Source organism: Zootoca vivipara, chromosome 6, assembly GCF_965207765.1.
Source record: "Zootoca vivipara chromosome 6, rZooViv2.hap1.1, whole genome shotgun sequence".
Lineage (NCBI taxonomy): Eukaryota > Metazoa > Chordata > Lepidosauria > Squamata > Lacertidae > Zootoca > Zootoca vivipara.
The window spans coordinates 53,194,655-53,218,806 of record NC_142589.1 but is presented as its reverse complement, the minus strand read 5'-3'; the positions used below and the strand labels follow the sequence as shown (position 1 = coordinate 53,218,806).

The 24,152-nt window shown below is 46.0% G+C and overlaps 1 protein-coding gene across 1 annotated transcript in view; it reads right to left on the bottom strand.

Moving 5' to 3' along the window:
• GRIK3 (glutamate ionotropic receptor kainate type subunit 3) overlaps positions 1 to 23,871 on the bottom strand; it is a 181,760-nt gene extending 157,889 nt beyond the window's left edge. Inside the window, exon 1 of the mRNA XM_088671315.1 lies at positions 23,721 to 23,871. Coding sequence (XP_088527441.1) covers positions 23,721 to 23,871 — 151 coding nt within the window. The remainder of the gene's footprint in view (positions 1 to 23,720) is intronic.
• Positions 23,872 to 24,152: the final 281 nt, after the last annotated feature.

Below are 24,152 nucleotides of genomic sequence, written 5' to 3'. Positions count from 1 at the left end.
ACATCACACACATGTGAGAATAAATCTCATTATTCCCAAAGTCATATCCATTTGAAATAAGCACAGACTATGCTGAAAGCAGAAGGAAGCTGTTTTGGTGAGTGAGTGAGTGAGTGAGTGAGTGAGTGAGTGAGTGAGTGAGTGAGTGAGAGAAAGAAAGAGAGGGAGAGAAAGAGAGGGAGAGGGAGAGGGAGATCCAAACTCCAGAACTGTCTGGACATTACCTTGACCAAGATCAACCAAAATGCTGTAAGAAGAGCCCACTAGATCCAGTCAAACCCATCCAGTCTGGCACCCCATTCTTAGGTCCCTGTGGGAAGCCCACTACCTACTTGTGATTCCTGGCAACTGGCAAAAAGTAGCTGGCAAGCTTTTGAGAGCATCAGGTTGAATGTTAAGCAAAGTGTGAGTGATCTAGCTTGCTGACGAATCCATCAAAGTCATACTACAGAGTTGATTACTATTAACATCAAACCAGCTCTGTCTCCTTCCTCTTTTTGCTTAATGCCCAACCCGCTGAAACTTGCTCCCCATTCTGTGACATTTTGGGTGGTCCAAGTAACAGTATGGCTCAATGGTGGATTTGGGGATGGGCTGCACTGGACACCATTAGACCATGTAGTGCTTGAAGAGCCATTGCCAGACAGGTGGCCCAATTCTCTGACTCATTAGAAGGCAGCTTCCTGCAGCATGACTAGCAAATCTGTGCTTTGTGGAACCACTGCACATTCTGAAGTCTAGAGAGGGTTGGTCTTCCAGGGTGTTTCAAAGATTCTCCTGGCAGCAGCCAGCAGGTAAAAAAGAGGATGATGATGATGATTACATAATTAAAGAGACGCCTGCATTAATTGTAACTGCACAGGTGTGGTATTGCAATTTTCCAGTAGCTAGGGGAAATTTTTTGAGAGACTGAAGAAGCATATACACCCTCAAACCCTTTCCAAGAGGGACCCTGAGTTAGCCAACAAGAGCAATTTGTCTACCTTCTTCCTCCATCCCACAGCAGCAACATCTCATTGAATAGTAAACCTTTGATTTAGAGTCATTTTGTTCTCATCCTCTTAGCCCACTGAGATTTGCCTGAAAAGGAACCTGCAGCTCACACCTCTGAAAACTCCTATTCAGATGTACAAGAGCATTTACCATTTCCACCCCATCCTCCACTACTACCAGTGTGAATACAGTACAATTGTATCTTGCATGCATTTAACTTGCAATATTTCATCCATACACAGTTGAAGGTGGGTTGGTTGAAATTGTGCAAGTTAAATCCAAGCAAGGCAGAGAGCTTAAATAGCCCCTTTGGCACCCAGTCTACTTTGGGTTACCTGGCACAGAAAGAGCTTTTATGCTCTCTGCCTTGCTTGGAAAGGAGCAAGACCTACTAAGCACACCAGTTCTGGGAGGCTCTTGAGATCTTGCAAGGTAATCTGAGCTTGCACGAAGATTCATAACCTTCCAGAGCTGGTGCAATGAGTGCACCTAGTCCACAAAGCAAGGCAGAGAGCTTAAAAGGTAGTTTTGCACCAGGTCTGCTTACATTACCCAACACAAGAAGAGCTTTTTAAGCTCTCCACCTTGCTTGCTAGGCAAAGCCTGCTTGGCACATGAACTCTGTGGTTGCTGGGGATTTTCTCCCTCTCCATCTCCGCCTCCTCACCCACTAGCCATGGGGCAGCTTCAAGGGTTTGAGTATACACAATTTTTGTGTATAGCATGGGGTGGCACAGAGGTGGTTGCCCCAGACACAAAATTGTTAGGAGGCACAAAATTTCAACACCCAGTGCTGCCTCAATACAGCTGTGCGCTTCCATCACTGGGCTCTGTTGAGAAAGGAGCTTCTCCATGTGAACCTGGAAGTGACCTCTCCAGACAACAGAACGTCTCTTGTTTTCTTATCTCTGCAGGTGCAATCTCCTGGGTGATGCAGATGTTGTTAGGCAGTTGAATGTACATGCATACTCCATTTGTTTCCTTCCCTCCCACCACCACCCTTTGCGTGGCCCTGGGCACTGGCAACCCTAGCTACACCACTGTACACGGACGTCTTGGAACCAAATCCCCATGTAAGATGTGACTGTACCATACATAACACTCCCCCCAACCATCAGTTCATAGTAGCCAAGTATTGCATCCTGTACCTTCCACTGCTCTGTATCCAGAATAAAATAATGACATTTTAGGGCTGCATATTGCACAGAACTTGTCCCACCACCAGATGCACATGGCAGAATTATGCCCAGAGTTATTCTCTCTGAAGCAGAAGGCCACATAAGCTCTATAGGCAACTGCGGGCAAGACAGAAAACCTAAATTCTGGAGAACTTGGTGCCAAGGAGAGACCGCCGGCTCCCGGTGAACGCCAGCTGGAGATTAATATCCCAATATTTCAACCGCCGAGGCCATCATCCTTTCTGGGTCACCTGATTAAGCAACTGTGGGGCAGTGTTCCCTATTATAGCACACCACCAAAAGCATTATGTCTTTGTTATGCAAATGCCACAGTGCCGTACAATTTAAATAGCACTTCCAGAAAAATTAAGTATGTTCATTGACACAGCGAAATGTTTTCACCCTCCATGTAACCTTCACAGTTTCTGTACAAAATCTATCAGTCAGTAAACTATTCATCTGTGAATGCTTACCAATTATTATGCTAATGCTTTACAATACGTTACTGCCGATTCTCTCTAAACGCCACGAAATGCCGCCGTCTGGCAATACCTCACCCATATTATAGCCCTATCAATAAACAACACAACAATATTTGCAACTGGAGTTTCAGCTGCAGAAACGGAACAATGTATATTCTCTCCCCCCCCCCTCCTTATTAGCACTACAATTTAATGTGGTGAAGAAGAAAAAGAAGAAGCAAAATTATACAGAAAGAAATGAATTCCAGACCCGAGCCGAAACCATCTGCTTAGTTTCGTTTTGCTTTAGTTACTTTAGAAAATGACTCGATTCCCCCACCCTATGATGATGGATTCTCTGGGGGTTTTTTTCTTCCAAGTCCTTGGTGATAGAAGCTTGCTGAAGCCCACAAGACTAGTTGCCAAAGCCCGCCTCCCCAAGCCACCCAGAAGGGAGAGCGCAGGGAAGCCCCCATAGCATAGCCCAGAAGCAAAGGAGCAAAGAATCCCTCGGTTTATAGAGGATGATCCCCAGCTGAGCTGAATTCTTAGAGGATATGGGAAAGACCTCTCCAGAAGCTTTAAATCAGGTGGCTGAGCTTGGACAGCTTCTTTTTACAACCAAAGCTCAAGAACAGACTTGAGGTGTGTAGAGCTGCCATGGGGAGCACACAGTTCCTGGGGTCTTAAAGGCCAGCTGGGTGGTGTGTGTGCTTTTCCATAGCTTTGCCTACTCTGGGATGAGAGTCCAAGACTTGGAAAAACAAAATGCAAAGAAAGAGTCTCGATTCTTGTACAATTTACTTCATGCTGCAACAAAGGTCCTTCTTCATTGAACATGAACATTTTGGCACAAAAAATGGAACGCACAAAAGTGTGGATCTACTTCAATATTTTTTCATATTTGTTGAAAAATTAGCATTTGGGATCTCCCAGCTAAATGGAGGACACCATTTATCACTATTTATATATTGCATTTACATCCCACTCTTCCTCCCAAGGAGCTTAAAGTGGCATGCATGGTTCTCCCCCTGTCAATGAATGGTTGAAGGAGTTGGGGATGCTTACCCTGGAGAAGAGAAGACCGAGAGGTGATATAACAGCCACCTTCAAATATCTGAAGGGTTGTCAAGTGGAAGACAAAGCAAGCTTTTTTATGCTGCTCCAGAGAGGAAGACCCGGACCAATGGATTCAAATCGCAAGAAAGGAGATTCTGACTAAATGTCATATCCTCCCAATTCTTACCTCTGGATCCAGGACATCATGTCGGGGGCGGAAGCATCAGGAAGGAGCAGCGGCAGCACCACACTGTTCTTCCACTGGTCTCTGAAACACCAGGGAACTGTGGAGGCCGCTTCCTCAGTGCAGTGCCAGATTTATGTATAGGCCAAGTAGGCTGAACCCTACGGCCTCTAAATCTAGGGGGCCTCTTTTGTATGCCATTCAAGCAAGAAATCGTAAAATTTTGACAATATTTTGGTGTCACACTGTATTACTGCAGTTTCTAGTATTGATGTTTTATGTTCGAATCCCCCTATTTTTTTATCTTTTAAAAAATATTGTTCATTCCATCCACCCCAATAGTTTATCCTTTAATTCTTCATACGGTCTCTAATCTTAATTTTATTATCTTCTTCCCGCAGCATGTATCTATATACATTAACCATTGTCCCTTCATATTTACTTTTTTCACAGAGTGGGCTTCCTGGGGTGACAGCCACCATGGAGTTTTCCTTTCAAACCAATCTTTATATCTAGTTCATACTTCATACAGTGATCTCTTTATAGTATGGTTCAAAAAGTCTCGATGTACTCTGACCTTGTCATACCAAAGGTATGCATGCCACCCATATCTATTTCTGAACCCCTCCAGATCTAATATATCTGTATTTTCCAGTTTGAACCATTCTTTCAGCCATGTTATACATGCTGCTTCATAGTAAAATTTAAGATCCAGCAATGAGAAGCCTCCCCTTTTCTTTTTATCCATCAGGAGCTTAAATTTTATTCTAGGCTTCTTCCTCTGCCATATAAACATGGAGATTATTTTTTTGCCATTCTCTAAATTGACCTTGACTGGTAATGATGTGAATTACCTAAGAACCACTAATAGGGAGCTCTAGAATCTGACAGCTAACCAATTGGGTACTACCAAACAGCAACCCCTATTGCTGAAAGCAGGTAACCAGCAGGGAATGCTTCAGCTCAGCCTTTGCACTGTTGACTGAACACCCCCTGCTGCGCAGATAATGGAGAAATCTCGTAAATTGTACCCCTTCTGGCATCCTGGCCAACTCTATTATGCTGGTGTAAACCCTGTTGCACCAGAAGCCCAGAATAGCAGCAAATAAAATCCGCTAATATGTCAGCAACTGATAAGACTTGTCAACCAGTTAGTCTTCCTAAATTATAAAGCTCCAAAATACAGGCCAAAAGAGAGCAGGTCTGGGAAGAGTGAGGCATACAATGGGCACCACCAGTGAAAAGGCCCTGCTCTGTGTAGCTCCTGCCCTGTCATTTGATAGGGTGCCCACTTGCCCTCCTTCTTGACATGGAATGCTCTCTATTGGAGTCTCCAGGTCCAGTACAAAGATCATAAGAAGGGAGAGCAGGGACCCTGAAGTTCCCAACAGCTGTTAATCAAGCAAGCAAACAAACAAACACACAGGTCACCTTTGTCACAGTCAGGACACCTATAACATATACAAGCAGAAAAGTTGTTTTCCTTCATTTGCAAGGAATCGTACAAAACAAAGTGGCACTAATTAAAAAAAAAGTTCCAGGGTGGCAACAAAAAGCAAACTAAAAATGCTTTTGCAGTTCATCAAAACTATCCAGCAATATCAAGTTATAGGAAAACTGGTGCTATTAACAGTAATCCTTCTAGTTGGTTAATTGGTTCGGCAACTTTTATGCACATGACATGTGATGCTAATTATTTTCCCCAAGGGTTAAATGATAACTAATCAGAGGCAGCTACAGTTGCAAATGGCAACAAAATATCTGTGAAAGGAAGAGGAGCAGGTTTGCTCAAGTGTACTGCAGGTAGAAATACTGTTTGTAATGAAGTAAGAGCAGTAGTTTACTTGCTCGAATTAACAAATAAGAAAGTTTTGAGAATTTAAATTATAGATTAAAATTGATTACTTAATTGAGAAGGGGATTGTAACAAAAACACTGTGGCCTAATTTGAATAGTAGATTGCCTGGCATCTGGTGGGCAAACCAAAGCATACGTCAGGAGAGCTATGAGATTCAGGTGAGGGTCAGATGCCTTTTCAATCCCAGCAGGTATATAACAGGAAGACGTGGCCTGCAGCCTGCCCACCATTCTCCTAAAGAGGAGAAGCCTAGCATGGAAGACTTGCATATAGTACGCAGATCTGAAAGAGCCACAAAGGGTAAACCACCCAAAAGTTATGCCGAAGAGTTTGCTAAAACAGACAAAGCAGATACAGCTGTTGCTAGTAACTCAGAGAAGGATTGAGAACCTTCAAGCTTCCAAGAGGTGCAAGTTTAACCTCAGAGGATGCTGAGCCATGGTTAAATGCCATGAAGGCTGAACTTGATTCCTTAGAGAGGAACAAGACATGGGAACTAGTTCCAGGCCTGCCCAGGCCACAAAAGGTTTACAAAGTTCAGTTATTGCAAAAGTTTTTCAGTGTTAATCTTATGCATTTTTTAAGATCACCGTGGTATTTAACAATAATATCTTATGTCCTTTAGAGGAGAAATTCTCGATTGCAGAATTTTAAATACCCGTCATCATCCTTGGCTTCACTCAATTTGGTCTATAACACTCTTCCATTTCCTTCTAGTTGTGAGGGGGGGATGGGTAGGGGCCTCACAAGTGGAGTAGCCTAGGGCTCTCTTCATCTAAATCCAGCCCTACCTTAGTGCCAGCCCAGCACCTCCGGGCTGCAGCTCCACTCCTAGGTCAGGCCTGACCAGGGGGTGGAAGTGGCAGAAAGGAGAAGTGGCGGTGGTAGTGCCACACCTCACCTCTCCTCCTCTGCTGGCCTCTGGCATGCAAGGGAGCTGCAGATACCACTTCCTTGGCACTGACCCAGTTCCAGCAGGCTGCACTTCCACTGCTGGGTCAGGCACATGAAGAAGGTCCTCACCTAATGATCGCAGGGTCTGGGCAGGTTCACATGGAGAGAAGCGGTCCTTGAGGTGAGTCCTGAGCCATTGAAGACTTTATAGGTCAAAACATGTCCGTATGTAGTAGTAGACAAACAGGATGTGAGAGGAGTTGACCAACCTTTCCTCTTTCACTTGGAAGTCAAGAGCAAGCCAGCTGCTCAGGTGCTGCAGCAACTGAAACACGTCTTCCACTTCCTTCGGGAGCTGGGGTGGGGGAAGCTGGCACTTAATCCCCCAAGGCATCATAGACTTTGGAAAGGCCCTAGACCAGTGATGGCCAATAATAATAATAATAATTTATTATTTATACCCCGCCCATCTGGCCAGGTCTCCCCAGCCACTCTGGGCGGCTTCCAATAGAAGAATAAAACACAATAATCTATTAAACATTAAAAGCCTCCCTGAACAGGGCTGCCTTCAGATGTCTTCTAAAAGTCTGGTAGTTGTTTTCCTTTTTGACATCTGTTGGGAGGGCGTTCCACAGGGTAGGCGAAGGCCCTCTGCCTAGTTCCCTGCAATTTGGCTTCTCGCAACGAGGGAACCGCCAGAAGGCCCTCGGTGCTGGACCTCAGTGTCCGGGCAGAATGATGGAGGTGGAGACGCTCCTTCAGGTATACTGGATCGAGGCCATTTAGGGCTTTAAAGGTCAGCACCAACACTTTGAATTGTGCTCAGAAACGTACTGGGAGCCAATGTAGATCTTTCAAGACCGTTGTTATGTGGTCTCGGCAGCCGCTCCCAGTCACCAGTCTAGCTGCCGCATTCTGGAGCTGGGTATCATCCACCAAATTTGGTCCTCCAGCTGTTTGGGGACTACAATTCCCATCATCCCTAACCACTGGTCCTGTTAGCTAGGGGTGGTGGGAGTTGTAGTCCAAAAATAGCTGGAGGGCCAAGTTTGGCCATCACTGCCCTAGACTGACCAATCCAGTAGACTGGCAGCCTGCCCAAGTCACAGGCACTGTTGATGACTGGTGGCAAAGTATTGGGGTGCCATGTGGTCTGCTCTGCATCCCCTCAGCTTCCATGCTTCCCTCAGGTGGAGGACACTGTCCTAGTGCCAGTGTTGAAGTCCAACATTTTTTCCTTCTATACACTTTGCTCCTGCTCCCTTGCATAATTTCACACGCACACACGCACACACACACACAGAGACACAAACACACACACTTTATTTTCAATTCTTCCCCAGAAGAACACAAGTGCCAGAGGCGTCTCTTTTGGATTCCATTTTTTACTACTATTGCTTTGAGGTTAATGTCCGTGAACTCACTTATTAGACTTCTAATGTTATAATGACTTCATTTAATAACGCTAATTATAGCTCGTGATTAATCCTGGCCACGGTTGAGGCTTAGAGGTATGTTCCAAAGGGCTGCAGAAAACATAAACACATAAGAACACCCTTTTATTTATAGCCCAGAGAAACTGGAACCCAACGACGCACAACACCCACCCAGCCCTCCAACTCCACACCCATTTCCAGATAGGCAGACACAGGGAAGGGGAAGCAGCCTCTTGACTGCAGCATGAGCCTCCCAGCCTTACAGTTATGACACATTGCTCCTTTCATCTCAGCATGTGGGGATGCAAAGACTTTGGGAGGGAAAAATACTAGGGCCTCCCCCAGTCCCAAGCACACACTGCTTCTAATTCAGTGTTTCATGTTGCTCAGGGCTGGCCCATGACATTCTGAGGCAAGCCACAAAATCTTGTGAACCACCCTGAGATCTTGGTTGAAGGGTTTTATATACATCATCATCACCACCACCACCACCACCACCACCACCATCATCATAGTGCCCCTCTCCACCAGGGAAGAAGGGGTAAGTGAAGATCTACATCAGGAACAAGACAGGAATAAAGACTTACACTGGGATCAAGCAGGGACTGAAGATCTACGCCGGGAATAAAGACCGACATCAAGAACAAGGGCAGGGGGAACAAATCTACTTTTACCCAACAGTTGTCACGGGGAGGGGGCACTGCTCTGAATCACACCACACCCCACTAGAGAACTAGCCAAAGAGTGAGGACAGGGAAGATCCTTGGAGAATGGTTTATAACTTTGACACCCCCACCTCCACTGCCCCATAGCCCTGTGATTGGAGAGGGTTAGGTGAGATTCTAGCCCAAGATTGCAAACTGGAGCTGTCAATGAGCAAACTCCAGCTCCCCTCCTCTCCCCATGCTCCACACCCCGGTGTTTCCTTTACAGAGCGTTGCTGACATTTGCTTTGCTTTTATCATTTTGGAAACAAGCTGTCTGTCTTGCATTGCAGTTGTTATTTTGACTCAAAAGCTGGTGAGGAGAGGTCGAACTTCTGCTCTGAATTCCTTGGTAGAGACCATTCAATTTGTATGGAATTACAGTTTTAGTTTAGTTTATTGTTACGGTTCTTGACCAGCATACACATATATACATAAAACAATCCAAAATACAATCTAAAATATAAGCAATAAATATAAACCATTTCAACCATTATAAAAATTGTTAGATAAAAGAAAATATCACTACTTGGGGGGGTACAACAAATGGTAGCAATGGATCATTTTTGCAGTTGTTATTTTGACTCAAAAGCTGGTGAGGAGAGGTTGAACTTCTGCTCTGAATTCCTTGGTGGAGACCATTCAATTTGTATGGAATTGCATTTATTGTGCGATGAAGTTGTCTCAGTTTTGTCTTATTTATTCACCATTGCGCTTTTGATATGACTGTTATTGGAATGTTTGTTAATTTTGAATGGTACAATTATTACTATGAGCTGCTTTGAGCCTAACGTTGTTGTTGGATAAGTGGATTACAAATACAAAATCAAATTATACAGTGTTTTTATCAGCTGAGGATTGTGGCTGTTTTCATTATTATGCTTCTATTTATTTCTTTTGTAGGATTGGTTTCCTTTTATCTAGCAAGTCATCATGAGTGCTGCAAATGCACTGGAAGAGCAATGTACAAGTTTTCTAAATAAATAAAACAAATGCACAACAGTTACATGGGGTCAACAAGTGCTGGCCCAAGACATTTTGTTGCCTGAGGCAGAAAACAAGATGGCACCCTCCCAGTCCACTTAGAAATCCCACTGCAGTGAGGTAGCATCCTCTACCAGATCTGGAGGCAGCAGATTAACTCCTGCCATCACTACCAGGACGGCATCTGCCAGCTGAGGCATCTGCCCCCCTCTGCCTAGTGGTTGGGCCATCCCTGAGGTCAAGACAATCGAGACTGCAAAACCCTCTTCCAGTTAAAAATGCAGTTTGTGAATAATAAGTGCTGCCAGGAGGGGATAAATATGGAGCATGATTCCTTCCACACAGCCCTATGAAAGAGTTGATTGTAGTCTGTCTACAAAGAAGGATTTCTCCTCTCCGCCCCCAACAAGACAGGCCTTTATAAAAAGGTATTTAATGTACGCAAGTGTCAAACATTCACAGGCCCCCGATAACAGTTGTAAACAGATCTCTATAAAACACAATTCCATGACAGCGTCAAGAGAACATTCATGTTATCAGCATTATCCCTGGGAAGAAAGTCTGGGGGAGGCTTCCCTTAATACATCGTTCCGCACTCTAACTGTTCCATTAATCATCCTTCGGAGGCACCCAGCACCTGCCTGCGCAGGGTCAAACCCAGACACTTCATAACATTTTTTACAACTAATTCCTATAATTTATGAGGCGGCAGAAATGACAGTTTTGAGTTCAAGAGGCACACGCGTTGACTTTGGGTTCCTTCAGCTATCCGTCAAGGAATATGCCAGCTATTTTGCTAGATGAGGAATTAAGGGCAACAGCCCTGACCAAGGTTGGGATTCCACACCTGCACACGCTAAAGAGCATGTTGATGGCAAGAACGTCCCCGGCATGAGCCTCATGCTAGGCACAGCATCACATCTGGAGACATCAGGAAGACTGAAGTTATACTTTCAGGGAAAGTACTTTGAGCTCTGCATGATGACATAAGATCCACCACCCTCCCTGCCCTTGGAAGCCTTATAAGAACCTGCTACAGGAGAGGGACTGTGAGCAACATCTCACGAGAGGTGTTTCTAGGACCAAGGTGAAACTGTCAAGCTTCTATCTTATTTTTGTTTTGGGGTGTTGTAATCTCGTTATATTTATAGTACTGAAATTTTGTTTTCTATGTTGTTATAGTTGCTATTGTACTGTTGTTTGATTATGTTCCAGGCATCTTGTACACAGTACGTGAAATCTTATTATAGTATGGAACACCATCTCAAAAGCCAAACTCTTCCCAAAATCCACCAAACTCCACCACAATCGCGCCCTCCGAACCTCCTTTCTCAACCTCCAACTCTCCACAGGGCTCAGAGGTTGGTGCAAAGGCTCCTGGGATTGCTAGCCATTTCCCCACTCTTTTGCACCATTTTTGCAGGTTTCCCATTTTTGCCCTTCTTGTGCTTCTATGCAGTTTAAATCAATTTATTTATTTCCTGGCGCCGTGTGTATGCGCAGTTGCACATGAGTTGAGCATGCCTAAGTAGGGAGACGTCTGTGTTATCAAACTGTTTTGCAGTGTTTGATTTTGAAGTGCCTTCCTGTCTCCTTTGTTATGAGTCGCTTTGAGCAGTGTGTGTGTGTGTGTGTGTGTGTGTGTGTGTGTGTGTGTGTGTAAAAGCGGCATACAAATAAAATGACAAACTAATGAAGTGGAACATATGACTTTTGAACACATTCATTAATTTACCATAATCTCAAACCATTCCTTTCAGCGCTCACCGAGCCAAGCAGGGTGGGACCCAACTCTCAATGGCTTTGTGAGGCACCAAGTCAAGGCAGGTCATCTATCAAGCTCTTCTGCAAACGGCTACACAAAGCTGCCAAGAAACAATGGGTGCCTTGTGCATGTCAGAAGAGCCACAGTCATCTCATTCCAGAGAAGCGACAGGGAGGAGGAGATCTCTGTGGCGCAATGCTGGGTGGTCCCTGCCTCTTGGGCACAGCAGCCTCTCAAGAATCTACCCAGCCTTAATCAATTAAGAAACCTTTCCCCAAAACAGACCAATAAAGCCATTCAATGGGTCTCAAGGGAGGGAGGAGGGGAGCAAAGTCAGACAGAGAAAGGAGTTGGGTGATGATGCAGAGGGCAGGGCTGATCGATCTCCCAAGGGCTTTTGAAGGGTTTCTTTTCACTGTGATGTACGGTACTTCTGCTGCAGCTAGAAAAGTGAAACTCCAAAGTGCTAGCACACACGATCTGCTGCCACATGTGGAGTGATGAAGCCATAAAACTCAACTATAAAGTTAAATAATTTACCATAAATATCTGAGGCTCCCGGATTATTCTCTGCATTGAGCAGCCGAGACTCCGACGATCTCTGCATTCAGCGTGCCGCAGATGGCAGCGGAGCCAGACAAGAGAGCCCTTGACAAGGCTCCATGGTTGTAATTACTCCTGACACAGCTGCAGTTTATTCCAACGCCTCCTTTGGTTTGGGCAGAGACAGGGGGAGAGGAGTACATACATTTGGAGAAGAAATGATTTTCACCCATTGGACAATAAAGCATTTGAAATGTAAAGCGAGGTGGGGAGGGACACAACTTCTTGTGACACTTTCTGAAACTTGGACAGAAGGACGCGCGCTTGGCTTCCAAGGCAAAACCAAAAATAAATTCAGCCCCGTGGCAATGTTAATAGAATACTGAGCAGCTACAACAATCTAGCAATTGCTCCTGTTCTCGCTGACAGTTAGTCGGAAACATCTGCACCTTTTGCATCCTCCAAAGATCTGCATTCTTGAAAGGGAAACTGAAGTTCCTTACAAGAGGGTTAATGCGGAACTCTTCCTGGCAGGCAGCTGCTAAAGCAGAGTCCATTGGGGGCTGCTCCTATCACAGACCAATATTCTCTTGGTTTTCTTCATAGCCTAAGACCAACAGGATTGTGAAAGTCCTCCAACCTATTTATTTTAAGGAGTCTCATTTTGTTCAAGGACACAGGAGTTAAGACTGGTGTTGGACTGGGACTGAGGCCAGGGTTCAAATCCCTGCTCTGCCATAAATGAAGCTCACTGGGTAACCTTGGGCGAGTCACTGCTTCTGAGCCTTACCTACCCCACTGGGTTGTTGTGAAGGAGGGTAATAACAGTGTACACCACCTTTAGTCCCTTGAAGAAAAAGGTGAGATAGAAATCCATAAAGGAATAAATGAAAACAATATTTTCTAAAATGTATTATTTCAGGTGTAGGTCTGGTTTGTATGTAATGCTAGGCCAAACTGTGGCTTAGCATGAACTAGCAAGCATGTGGGTATAGTTGTTTTGCTCCTTCCCTAGTCCTGTGTCCAGGAGCGGAGGAAGGGGGCGGTGGGGGCGGGCCGCCCCAGGTGTCACCACTGAGGGGGGGGGGCGACAAAATGCCAGGCGGCACTCCTCGCAGGGCCTGCAGCACACCCAAGCCACACGTCTCTCCCCAAACAGTCTGCCCGCTGCCTCCCCCTCAGCTGTAGGGCAGCTGAATGGTAGGAAGCAGGACTCCTTGGAGCCCCCACGGAGCATCCTGCCCCGGCTTGCCCTGCCCAGGTGGCTGGCCCCGCCCCCAAGGCACAGGGCACGTGCGCCGCCCCAGGCACCCGATTGGCTTGCTCTGCCTCTGCCTGTGGCTACACTACCCAGACCTATACCATGGTTTGGCTTACTGTTACATCTGAGCCTGAGCTGGGGGGTTTGTCTCACTCTGAACAAGTAATGAGATGCAGTAAAGCAAACTGGGCCACAGAATACATAATCATGTTCTCTGTGAAGCTCAGATGTTGAAATTTACTGTTTTGAATAATTATGCAGCAGCTGAATTATGACAGTGAGAGCTGTTTGACAGTGGAATGGACTCCCTCAGAATGTGGTGGATTCACTTTCATTGGAGGTTTTTCGACAGAGGTTGGATGGCCATCTGTCAGGGATTCTTTAGCTGTGATTCCTGCATTGCAGGACCAGATGACCCTTGGGGTCCCTTCCAACTCTACAGTTCTATGATTCCATGATCCTATGAACTACAGGCCTGGCTACCTTTTTTTAGTAGTGGCTGATGAGCCACAGAGACAGAGCCAAGTGAGTTTGGAAAGGGCTGACCTAAGACATTTGGGCACCTGGGCCCAGAGCATAGCTGCCAAGTTATCCCTTATTTTAAGGGATTTTCCCTTATGCTGAATAGGCTTCCTCGCGAGAAAAGGGAAAATTTGGCAGCTATGGCCCAGAGCCATAGCTATGGGGGTGGGGAGGCTAGCAAGGTATTTTGCCCTGGGTGAAGCCTCCAGAGGGGTGCCATTGAGGCTCCCAGCCTGTGTGTGTGTGTGTGTGTGTGTGTGTTTGTGCATGCAAATGCGCGTGGGGGGGTGCCAAACTGGGTCTTTAACCCAGGTGAAATAAAGCCTAGTTTTGTCCCTGCCTGAGAAGAACCACAAAATGGTGTGTCCCCTAGCCCAGGAATAAGGGATGTAACATCTGTTACAAGGGGCGAATAAGGATCTACATCAGGATCAAGGTGGGAGTGAAGCTCTATATTGGGAACATTTGACACAACACCAAAGAGCAGTAAGAGGCCAGACTAACAACAACCATTTTAATAAGGTTTGGTTTCCTGTTATTAACTATGTAAATAGAAGCTGAAACAAAATTTAAAAATTCCTTCCAGTAGCACCTTAGAGACCAACTAAGTTTGTCATTGGTATGAGCTTTCATGTGCATGCACACTTCTTCACACGAAAGCTCATACCAATGACAAGCTTAGTTGGTCTCTAAGGTGCTACTGGAATGATTTTTTTAAATTTTGTTTTGACTATGTCAGACCAACACGGCTACCTACCTGTAAATAGAAGCTGTAACAGTACCAGACACCCTGATCCCCCACCCCACTCCCATCACTGGGCCTACCTAGGGTGGGACCATAGGCACCAACTTGAACAAAATATTGGAGGGCTGCCCCCCCCCGCACATACTTCTCCACCCTCCCTACCTTCTGTGGAACATATGTTCCTTGGCCGTGCGTAACTGGCCACAGAAATCCCCGGTCTCCCCGCTCACTCACCTCTCGCACCCCACCAACATGCAAGAACTTTCTGCCTATTTGCCTGCTTGCCTGCCACCCGCCTCCAGCCCCCAGCCCCACCTCTCCTATTGGTCAGCCTGCCCACCTGCCTCTCCCCAGCTGCCCTGGCTCAAACACAGAAATGGTACTAAAAGCCGGTGAAAAGAGAGCTGCACCCAGCTTGGGTGGGAGGTGGCTGCCCAAGGGAGGGAAAGACGGAGGTAGAGACTGGCAGAAAATATTGGGGGACCCGTCCCCCCACTTTTATTGGGGCGCCCAAGGGACCATGTTCTGGATCCCTGATGCCTTAGCACTGCAGCTGGGGCTTGTATCTACTGTACTGTTTTCACTCAGTTTGTTTTGTGTGGTTGCAATCTGATTGTACCACAAAGTTTTATTTTTATTTATGTTTTTGCATTGTTGTAAAATCTGTTGCCAACCACCTGTTTGCAGTATCTGAACAATATTGAGCCCTCATCTGCTAGCACCCATATTCATTAAGATTGTGTGATTGCTCTGTATACTAGGCACGCCGCTAAAAGGTTTATTTTAAATATGTGCTTAATAATCCCCTGCTTTTTAAATGTGCAATAACAATCTATTACATTCTAATTAAGTTCTTATTTGAGTCATTTAATTAAGAAAGGGACTATAGCAAGTACCAAAACACTTTGCCTTTCTAGTCTCCAGGATCCACGCTTTCTCACACAGAAATTAACACTCACTGCAAACACCTCATTTGCCTGCCTGTTTAATCAGCTCCTGCATGTTTTTGGAAGGTGATACTGGGTGATGAATGGTAGTGCCTAGTGATACTGGTCTGGTTCACACCTCGCTTTAAATCATAGATAAACGAAATCACAGTTTAAAGGCAAACATGCAGGGTGCTTCTGTGTGTTGCTGAAATAGTAGATCCTGTGCTCTTTCCCCAATAGCTAAGCCATGTTCTGGCTTAGAACCACAGCCCATGCTTTGTTCCTCTCCAGATAAACCATGGTTTGCTTGAAGAGAAACAAACCATGAGCAGAGATTCAGATCCAAGGCTGCTTTTATATTACTTATTACTACATTTTTAATTATTTTTTATTTATGTTTTGTAGTTGTATCCCACCTTTTTCTCCAAGGAGCTCAAGGTGGCTTACATGATTCTCCGCCTCCTCATTTAATCCCCACAACAACCCTGTGAGGTAGGTTAGGCCAAGAGGCCATGACTGGCCCAAGGTCACCTAGTAAGCTTCATGGCTGAGTAGGGATTTGAACCCTGGTCTCCCAGGTCTTGGTACGACATGCTAACTGCCACACCACACTGGATCTCACCTTCATAACCCACCTTTCATCCAAGGTGGGATATTCGGTTTCCCCCTCCTTCCCATTTCTATCCTCAATGACAACCCTGTGGGCACTGGCGGAGGAAGAGGGGTGCGGGGGGAGTGCCCCGCCCCCAGCAGCGCAATCCCAGTGGGGTGCCATCACAGCTGCTGCCACCCTCCGCGCTGGGCGCCACACCCCTGCAGGAGGCGCACAACGCCCCCGGGACATGCGGCAAACCCTTGGGATGCATGCCAGCCACGCCCCTGCCAGCTCTCCACCCCAGCCCCCAGTGGCAGAGCATGAAGCTCCACCACTGCCTGTGAGGTAAGTTAAGCTGAGAGATCACACACAAAGTTTCATGACTCAGTTGGGATTTGAATCCTTGTCTTTGGAGAAAAACAAACCACTGGCCTAGGTTCAGGTGTGATGCTAAGGCAGACCATGCTGACAACAAAGCAGCAGCAGGGCTGGGGGAAGAGCAGCCTGCCTGTGATTTCAGCAGCAGGGACTAGCACCTTGAAACCATACCTAGGGTTTGATCTGTTGTCATTGTTGTTGATGATGATTAAATTATTATGCTGCCCTTCATCTGTAGATCTTCAGGGCAGTTCACAGCATAAAAATACAAGAAAAAAAACACAAAATAAAAACAAAAACAATACTCCCTCTTTTCCCCCCCTCACAGCCCCCCCCCAACAAACAAATTTAAAAGGATACAGGATGTTAATCAGCCCAAAGCCTGTTTAAACTGGGCCAGAAACCCAGAGAGGCAAGTGGGGACTAATCTTCTGCCACACTAACTGAAGGTGTGTGCTGACATTTATACAAGGAAAAGCATTTAACTTGTGCAGTGACTGAAACAGGAAAAGATCCCAGAGCTGAAGCTGCAAGCACTGGAGGAGGAAGAGGAGTGGGGGGGAGCGCACAGCCCCCGGCAGCGTGTTCCCAGTGGGGTGCCGTCACGGTTGCCCCCCCCCCGCCTGCTCTCCACACACACCCCGGTGCCGGAGCATGAAGCTCCACCACTGGCTGCAGGTGCAAATTCAGTCTTAAGCATCACCCAAGAATAGGGTTAAACATAAGCAAAGGGCATCCCACACATGGGCATAGCCAGGGGGGCATGGGGGGCAGCTGCCCCCTCTCAAATCAAGTACACTGGTACCTCATATTGCGAACGGGATCCGTTCCGGCGGCCCATTCGCAACATGAAAGGGCTGCAACATGAAGTGCCGCATCTGCGCACGTGTGCGCTTCTGCGCAAAGCGCAATTTAGCATTTTTGAGCATGCGTGCAGGTCATGGATGACCAAACCCGGAAGTAACCTGTTCTGGGACTTCCGGGTTCAGCGCATCCATAACCTGAAAAGACCCAACATGAAGCAGACATATCCTGAGGTATGACTGCAAATCAATAAAAATACTTCACTAACTGAGGTTCTCCCCCCCCCCCCCCGGCAACCTAAATCCTGGCTACGCCCATGATCCCATATCCTGATCCCTCAAAGTCTCAAAACTGTCCCCCACCACAGACACACACAATGACACCGGGTGTGTGTGTGTGTGTTTTAAAGATGCCTGCAAAAGTCATTGTCACCAGAAGCCGAACAGACACCAGCAATGGGCTGTTAAATGCTGCAACACGGAGCCCACTCTGATAAATTGAAGTAATTGAAGAAAAATGCAAAACAGTCTGCAAATTGGTCAGACAGGAGACTAAAAGCTTCTCAAATCTGAGTGCTCACCTCTCAGCAGCACCTTCTCAAATGATTCTACCCATAATTTACAGGCTCTCCCCCCCCTCTTTTCCCTCTACAGGTAGTTTTTAAAGGGCATTCTATTATCACTATGTGTATGCTTGTGACATGCACAGGTGTGTCTGGGAAACAGCTGCAGAAGTGTAATGCTAACAAACAATTTGACAGAAAATTCAGTTTGCAGAAGAGGGAAATGTGACATGCAGCGGGGTCCGGGGTGCTGTCCTCCGGTTCTCTCACTTGCCAATCAAAGCAAAAAATAAAAATGGAAAGAGGCAAAACATAAGAACATAAGAAGAGCCTTCTGGATCAGGCCAGTGGCCCATCTAGTCCGGCATCCTCTTCTCACAGTGGTCAACTAGATGCCTGTGCGAAGCTTGCAAGCAAGACACAAGCACAAGAGCCGCCTCCCCTCCTGTGGTTTCCAGCAACTGGTATTCAGAAGCATTGCTGCCTCCAGCTGTGGAAGATCATAGCCATAATGGCTAGTAGTCATTGATAGCCTTGTTCTACTCCATGAATTTGTCCAATCTTATTTAAAGCCATTCAAGTTGGTGGCCATCCCTGCCTCCTGTGGCAGTGAGTTCCATAGTTTATCTGTGCACCTGCGGGAAGAAGGGCTTTCTTTTATCTGCCCTAAATCTTCCAACATTCAGCTTCATTGAACACCCCCAGGTTCTAGTATTAGAACATGTGCAGAAAAGTTTCCTGAGCACTCCTTGGCCTGTGGTGCTCCTCTAGAACCACCATGTATGGCAATGTGGCATATCAGGTGGTTTGCTGGCCAATTTTAGGGGACATGGTGGTACAGGCAAGAGACAAACCAATGTGACCTTATGCACCCTCCTTCTTGTGTGGGCTAGAGCAGGCTTCTGACACTTCCTTTCAGGCTGTCTTCCTGGTCACGGTTACTCAGGCAGGAGTAAAGGTAAAGGGACCCCTGACCGTTAGGTCCAGTCGCGGACGACTCTGGAGTTGTTGCGCTCATCTCGCTTTACTGGCCGAGGGAGCCGGCATACAGCTTCTGGGTCATGTGGCCAGCATGACTAAGCTGCTTCTGGTGAACCAGAAACGCCGTTTACCTTCCCGCCAGAGCGGTACCTATTTATCTACTTGCACTTCCTGCTTTCGAACTGCTAGGTTGGCAGGAACAGAGACCGAGCAATGGGAGCTCACCCCATTGCGGGGATTTGAACCACCGACCTTCTGATCGGCAAGCCCTAGGTTCTGTGGTTTAACCCATAGCGCCACCCATGTCCCTCAGGCAGGAGTAGGCTCCCCTGAATACAATGAGTGTTTTGCATCTGAGAGGTGGTGGTGGTATAGTTGTTACAGTGCTCTAATAGGACCTGGGAGACCAGGGTTCAAATCCCCACTCATCTCACCGGGTGACCTTGGGCTAGTCACTGCCTCTCAGCCAAACCTATCTCACAGGGTTGTGAGGATAAAATGGGGGTGAAGTCTGTAGGCCACCCTGAGGTCCTTGGAGGAAAGGTGGGTTGTAAATATATACTTTTTTAAAAAAAAAATGCTTACAATTGCACTCTGACAGTCTAGAATGGCTCTGTGGAAAACCAGCAGTAAATGGAAGATGTCGGAGAACAAGAATGAATTCTTGTCTGTCTCTCCAGGCAAACCAGGAATCGTATCTAAAGGCTATTTTATTAAGATGCAGTTACTACACAAACACTTTCAAACGGAAATAAGAGAGAGACAGATACTTACTCCACATTGCCTCTAAGCTAAGATGGTAAGTTTGTTTAAATATTTATATGCCACATTCTCTGACATTCAAAGGTACTTGAAGCAACTTAACAAGAAGAAAAGCACAGAAGTAGCGAGGAAGAGCAAAGTCCAGATTTATGGCCTCGGGTTCAGGTAGCATTTTCAGCAGGAGAGCAATTGCACAGTCAGAACTCAAAGCACTTCTCCCAATGACCAGATGAGGCATCTTAAAAGTAAAGTCCCATTCAAAATAACCAAATGCACAGATATAGGATAGGGGACACCTGGCTTCACAGCAGTACTATGGGTCTTAGTAAGCCACAAACTTAACATGAGTCAGCAGTGTGATGCAGCAGCAAAAAAACACTAATGCAATTCTAGGTTGCAGCAACAGAAGTGTATTGTCCAGATCAAACGAAGTAATAGTACCTCTCTATTCTGCCTTGGTCAGACCCCACTTGGAGTACTGGGCACCACAGATATAAAAGGACATTGACAAACTGGAACATATAAAGAGGAGGGTGACCAAGATGATCAAGGGTCTAAAAACCCAGGCTGAGGAGGACCAGTTGAGGGAGTTGGGTATGTTTAGACTGAGAGGTAATAATAATAATTTATACCCCACCCATCTGGCTGGGTTTCCCCAGCCACTCTGGGTGGCTTCCAACCGAATATTAAAACAGTACAGCATTAAACATTAAAAACTTCCCTAAACAGGGCCGCCTTCAGTTGTCTTCTAAAAGTAAAATAGTTACTTATTGCCTTGACATCTACTGATATGATAACCCTCTTCAGGTCTGGATTTAGGTTTGATGAGGCCCTAAGCTACTGAAGGTAATGGGGCCCTTTATATGTCCAGCTGTCCTTTGCCAGCAACAAATTGTCAGTGTTTGTTGTGTTGAATATATGCTATATAGTAATTTATGGACCTAATAGGTATCTAAAGTCATTTGCACATAACAAATAGGAGCCAACACAACACAAAACACTGTTGTTGTATGTAGGTTTTATTTTATTTGTTTTTTATCTTATATTTTGATATCCAGATTTTTTTTCTTTAAATTTTGGGGGGTCCCCCAAGAGAGTGGGGCCCTAAGCTATAGCTTGTTTAGCTTATACATAAATCCAGAAGATGGCCCATCTTCAAATATCTGAAAGTCTGTCACATGGAAGATGGAGAAGGCTTGTTTTCGGGTGCTCCAGAGGGCTGGGTCTGAACCAATGGGTTCAAATGACAACAATGAAGATTCCAGCTAAACATTAGGGAAAACTTCCTGATGGTAAGAGCTGTTCAACAGTGGAGTAAACTACCACATAATGTGATGGACTCTCCTTCATTGGTGGTGTCTAAGCAGAAGTTGGATGGCCATCTGTCAGGGATGCTTGAGTTTTGATTCCTGCCTTTCAGGGGGTTGGACTAGATGACCCTTTGTTTCCCTTCCAATTCTACAACTCTATTACTCTAAAACCCCACACTGCAGCAGGGAAGGGCCATGTGTCAGCCAATCCAAGCTCCTCCTCAGCACTTGGGACTTCTCTGAGCCAATTTCTTTAGGCTCCTAGAGCTCAACAATATAGGCAACCATAAATCAGATGGATGCAAAACCTGATAGGAGTTTGAGCCCCAAAACACCTGTATGGCTACTACATCCCTACCCTGGAGGTTGAAAGCAGCTCAGCTGCTTTCTCCTTTCCAGATTCTGTCAGCTGACATCTCAAGGTGGCTCCCTCTTGAATGTGCCAATTATTACCCAGAATGGCTGATTTCAAGAGTAATTATCACCATTATAAATTGAATCAGATGGTTTATAACAGCCATAAAACATGCAACATGGCTTTAAAAGAAAAACTTCATTAGCTCCCCTGTGGTTTACAAGTAGTTTTCTTTCAATAAAAACGCAAACACGCACTTTTGTTGGGAAATGGTCATCAATAATCCCTTCCACAGACTTGTCTTTCTTTCCGAAACAGGCAGGTCCATTTCCTTTGAGGATCACACACCTGCGCGCACACCAGCTCCTTGGTTTCTCCAGATCTTCTTCCAAATATGCAAATCATCACAACAATATGCAATTCCAGCTTATTCCTGGTGCAAACTGTCATCATTTATATGGAAATACGTTCCCCACAAACTCACAGAAAGGGACAGTCAGCAGCCGGCCACACAAAAGTGACCTTAATGTCACAGCAAAGGTGCCGTGTCATCCTGTCTGTGTGTGTGTGTGTGTGTGTGTGTGTGTGTGTGTGGCAAATGTTAAATCTAGTCAAACTGTCCTCAGAAAAGGCCTATCCAGAAGGCAGGGGGAATGCTTTCCAGTTGCATTTGGAGCAAGGCACCAATGCTTTGCGATGATTAGTGCCCCATCTTAAATGGAAGCGACCTTTGGTGTTCTTTATAATATGAAAGAAATGCTAAGTACCTGATGCCAGCTGCAGAGGAAAGGCAAGATCACAGCACTGCAAGCCAGAGGCAAGATGGCCTTTAAGGTCAGACACTTTAAGGAGAGAATTAATGTGTTTGCAACAGCCTAGAGATCTCTGTAGCCATTTCAAACAAAGCAACTTCTTGAAGGAGAACGAGGCTCTCTCAAAGGCATCCGCAGCTCCAGGTTCAAGAAGAAGTTGACTGAGATTCTTATCCTCATTACCAGAGGCCTGTTAGGCACCCAGCCCCATCACACAAGTTTTGAAGAACGGCAGGAGAGTAAGGAAAAAGCCATCCTCAACAACAGCAGCAGCAAAAGGAGAAAATTACAAGGCACCTGGTGTTGTCCTAGTTATCCATTCACAACCATGAATTGAGGGAGGGGTGTTAATTTGAGGGTTTAGTAGTATAGAATTAGGATTACAGTGGTACCTTGGTTTAAGGACACCTTAGTTTATGGACAACTTGGATTAAGAATGCTGCAAACCCAGAAGTAGGCGTTTTGGTTTGTGAACTTTGCCTTGGAGCAGAACATGTTTTGCAGAGCAAGGATCTTCCTCTGGAAAACTCAGGTTATGTACACGTTAGCAACTGAAAATGCAGCATCTGTCCCCGTCCCCCACATTTCAAGTAGCATTGCTGTACATGCCAAAGTCGGGGTGGGGTTGTCCTCACCCAATGAGCATTACCTGCTTGGTTTCTCAGTCTCTGTCAATTCATGAAATTGTCATCTGAGATGTACACAACTCAGCTTCACTGCAAAGTGCATGTGGCTCACGTTTTCAAATTGTATTGAGGCTGGTTTGAGGGGAAAGGCATCAAATAGGACTACTTTTCAAGAAACTACGGGATGGATAGGTGTAGCCAATGGGGGGCAGGGGGCAGCTGCTCCCCATAGATCAAGTAAACAATAGAAATGCTAGCTCATGTTATGTGTTCATGGCTTCAAACACCTGCGGCAGGAACAGTTCTGCCCTTTTCATCCTCCTCCTCTGGCCATTGTTTTCACACACCAAGGTAGGACTGCCCACCAATGTCTTCCGGGTGTCTATGAATCCTAGAGAATGGATATCATGGGAGCAAGGAGAACACTTCATGGAAGTGTGAAACTAGAATTTATTGCAATCGGATTGAGGGGGGGGGATTCTACATGTTAATCAATGGTTTATCATTGCCAACTGGTTCCAAATGGTTTTCCTAAACTGGCATGTGTGAGTGTCTTATTAGTGCTGGTGTTATGCCGATGCCCCAATTCCACACATGCACAGAGGAGGACAGACAAAGCACAGGAAGTGCCTTAATTGCAGATTTAAGCTTGAAAGCTTGTGGACGAGTCACGAGTGTGTCCAAGACAGGGGGAAGAGTTGCTGAAAAGGTTGCTCTGTAGGCTGGGAACGAGGTTAACACAAGCACAGGCTTTCTCCCATGGCTTGCAGAAGCAAATGAGACAAAATATCAAACCTTGAGAATGGTGCAACAGAGAAAGAATGTTGCAAATTTGCACCACCAACAATGACATTTTCTTACCACATATTCTCTGATACAACAGAGCAGATTGTGAAAACACTCCATGTTTCTGAAGCCAAGCAGCTTCCTTTCTTGTCATGGGTGCAATTATGTTCAGTTTTGTCCGAAGGTTACGCCCAACCAGACTACTAATCAAAATGGAAATTCTTGATACTCACCCTCTTTGCCAAATCCAGAGCTGGCTAACTTGTGTCCCTTCATGTGTGACTTGACTCCAACTTCCTTGACCCTGGCCAATGGGTGGCCATGCTGGTTTGGGCTGCTGGCAGTTGGAGTCCAAGCACATTTGTAGGGCTGCAGGTTCTCCATCCCTGGCCTAGTCTCCTGAAAGGAGAACAACAGCTGAACATTTTAAGAAAGGTCTGAGGAAAACCTCTTCAATTTGCCCTGCACCTGAACACAATGGCTGTGTGACCTGGCACATAGCTGCTTCCTGACTTAGGTCACTGGGGTCCATCTAGCTCAGTATTGTCCAAACTGACTGGCGCTGACTCTCCAGGGTCTCAGATCATGGGCGTAGGCGGGGGGGCAGGAGGGGGCAATTGCCCCCCCCTAGAAGCAGGGCCACTGGCCAGCCTGCCCCACTGCCC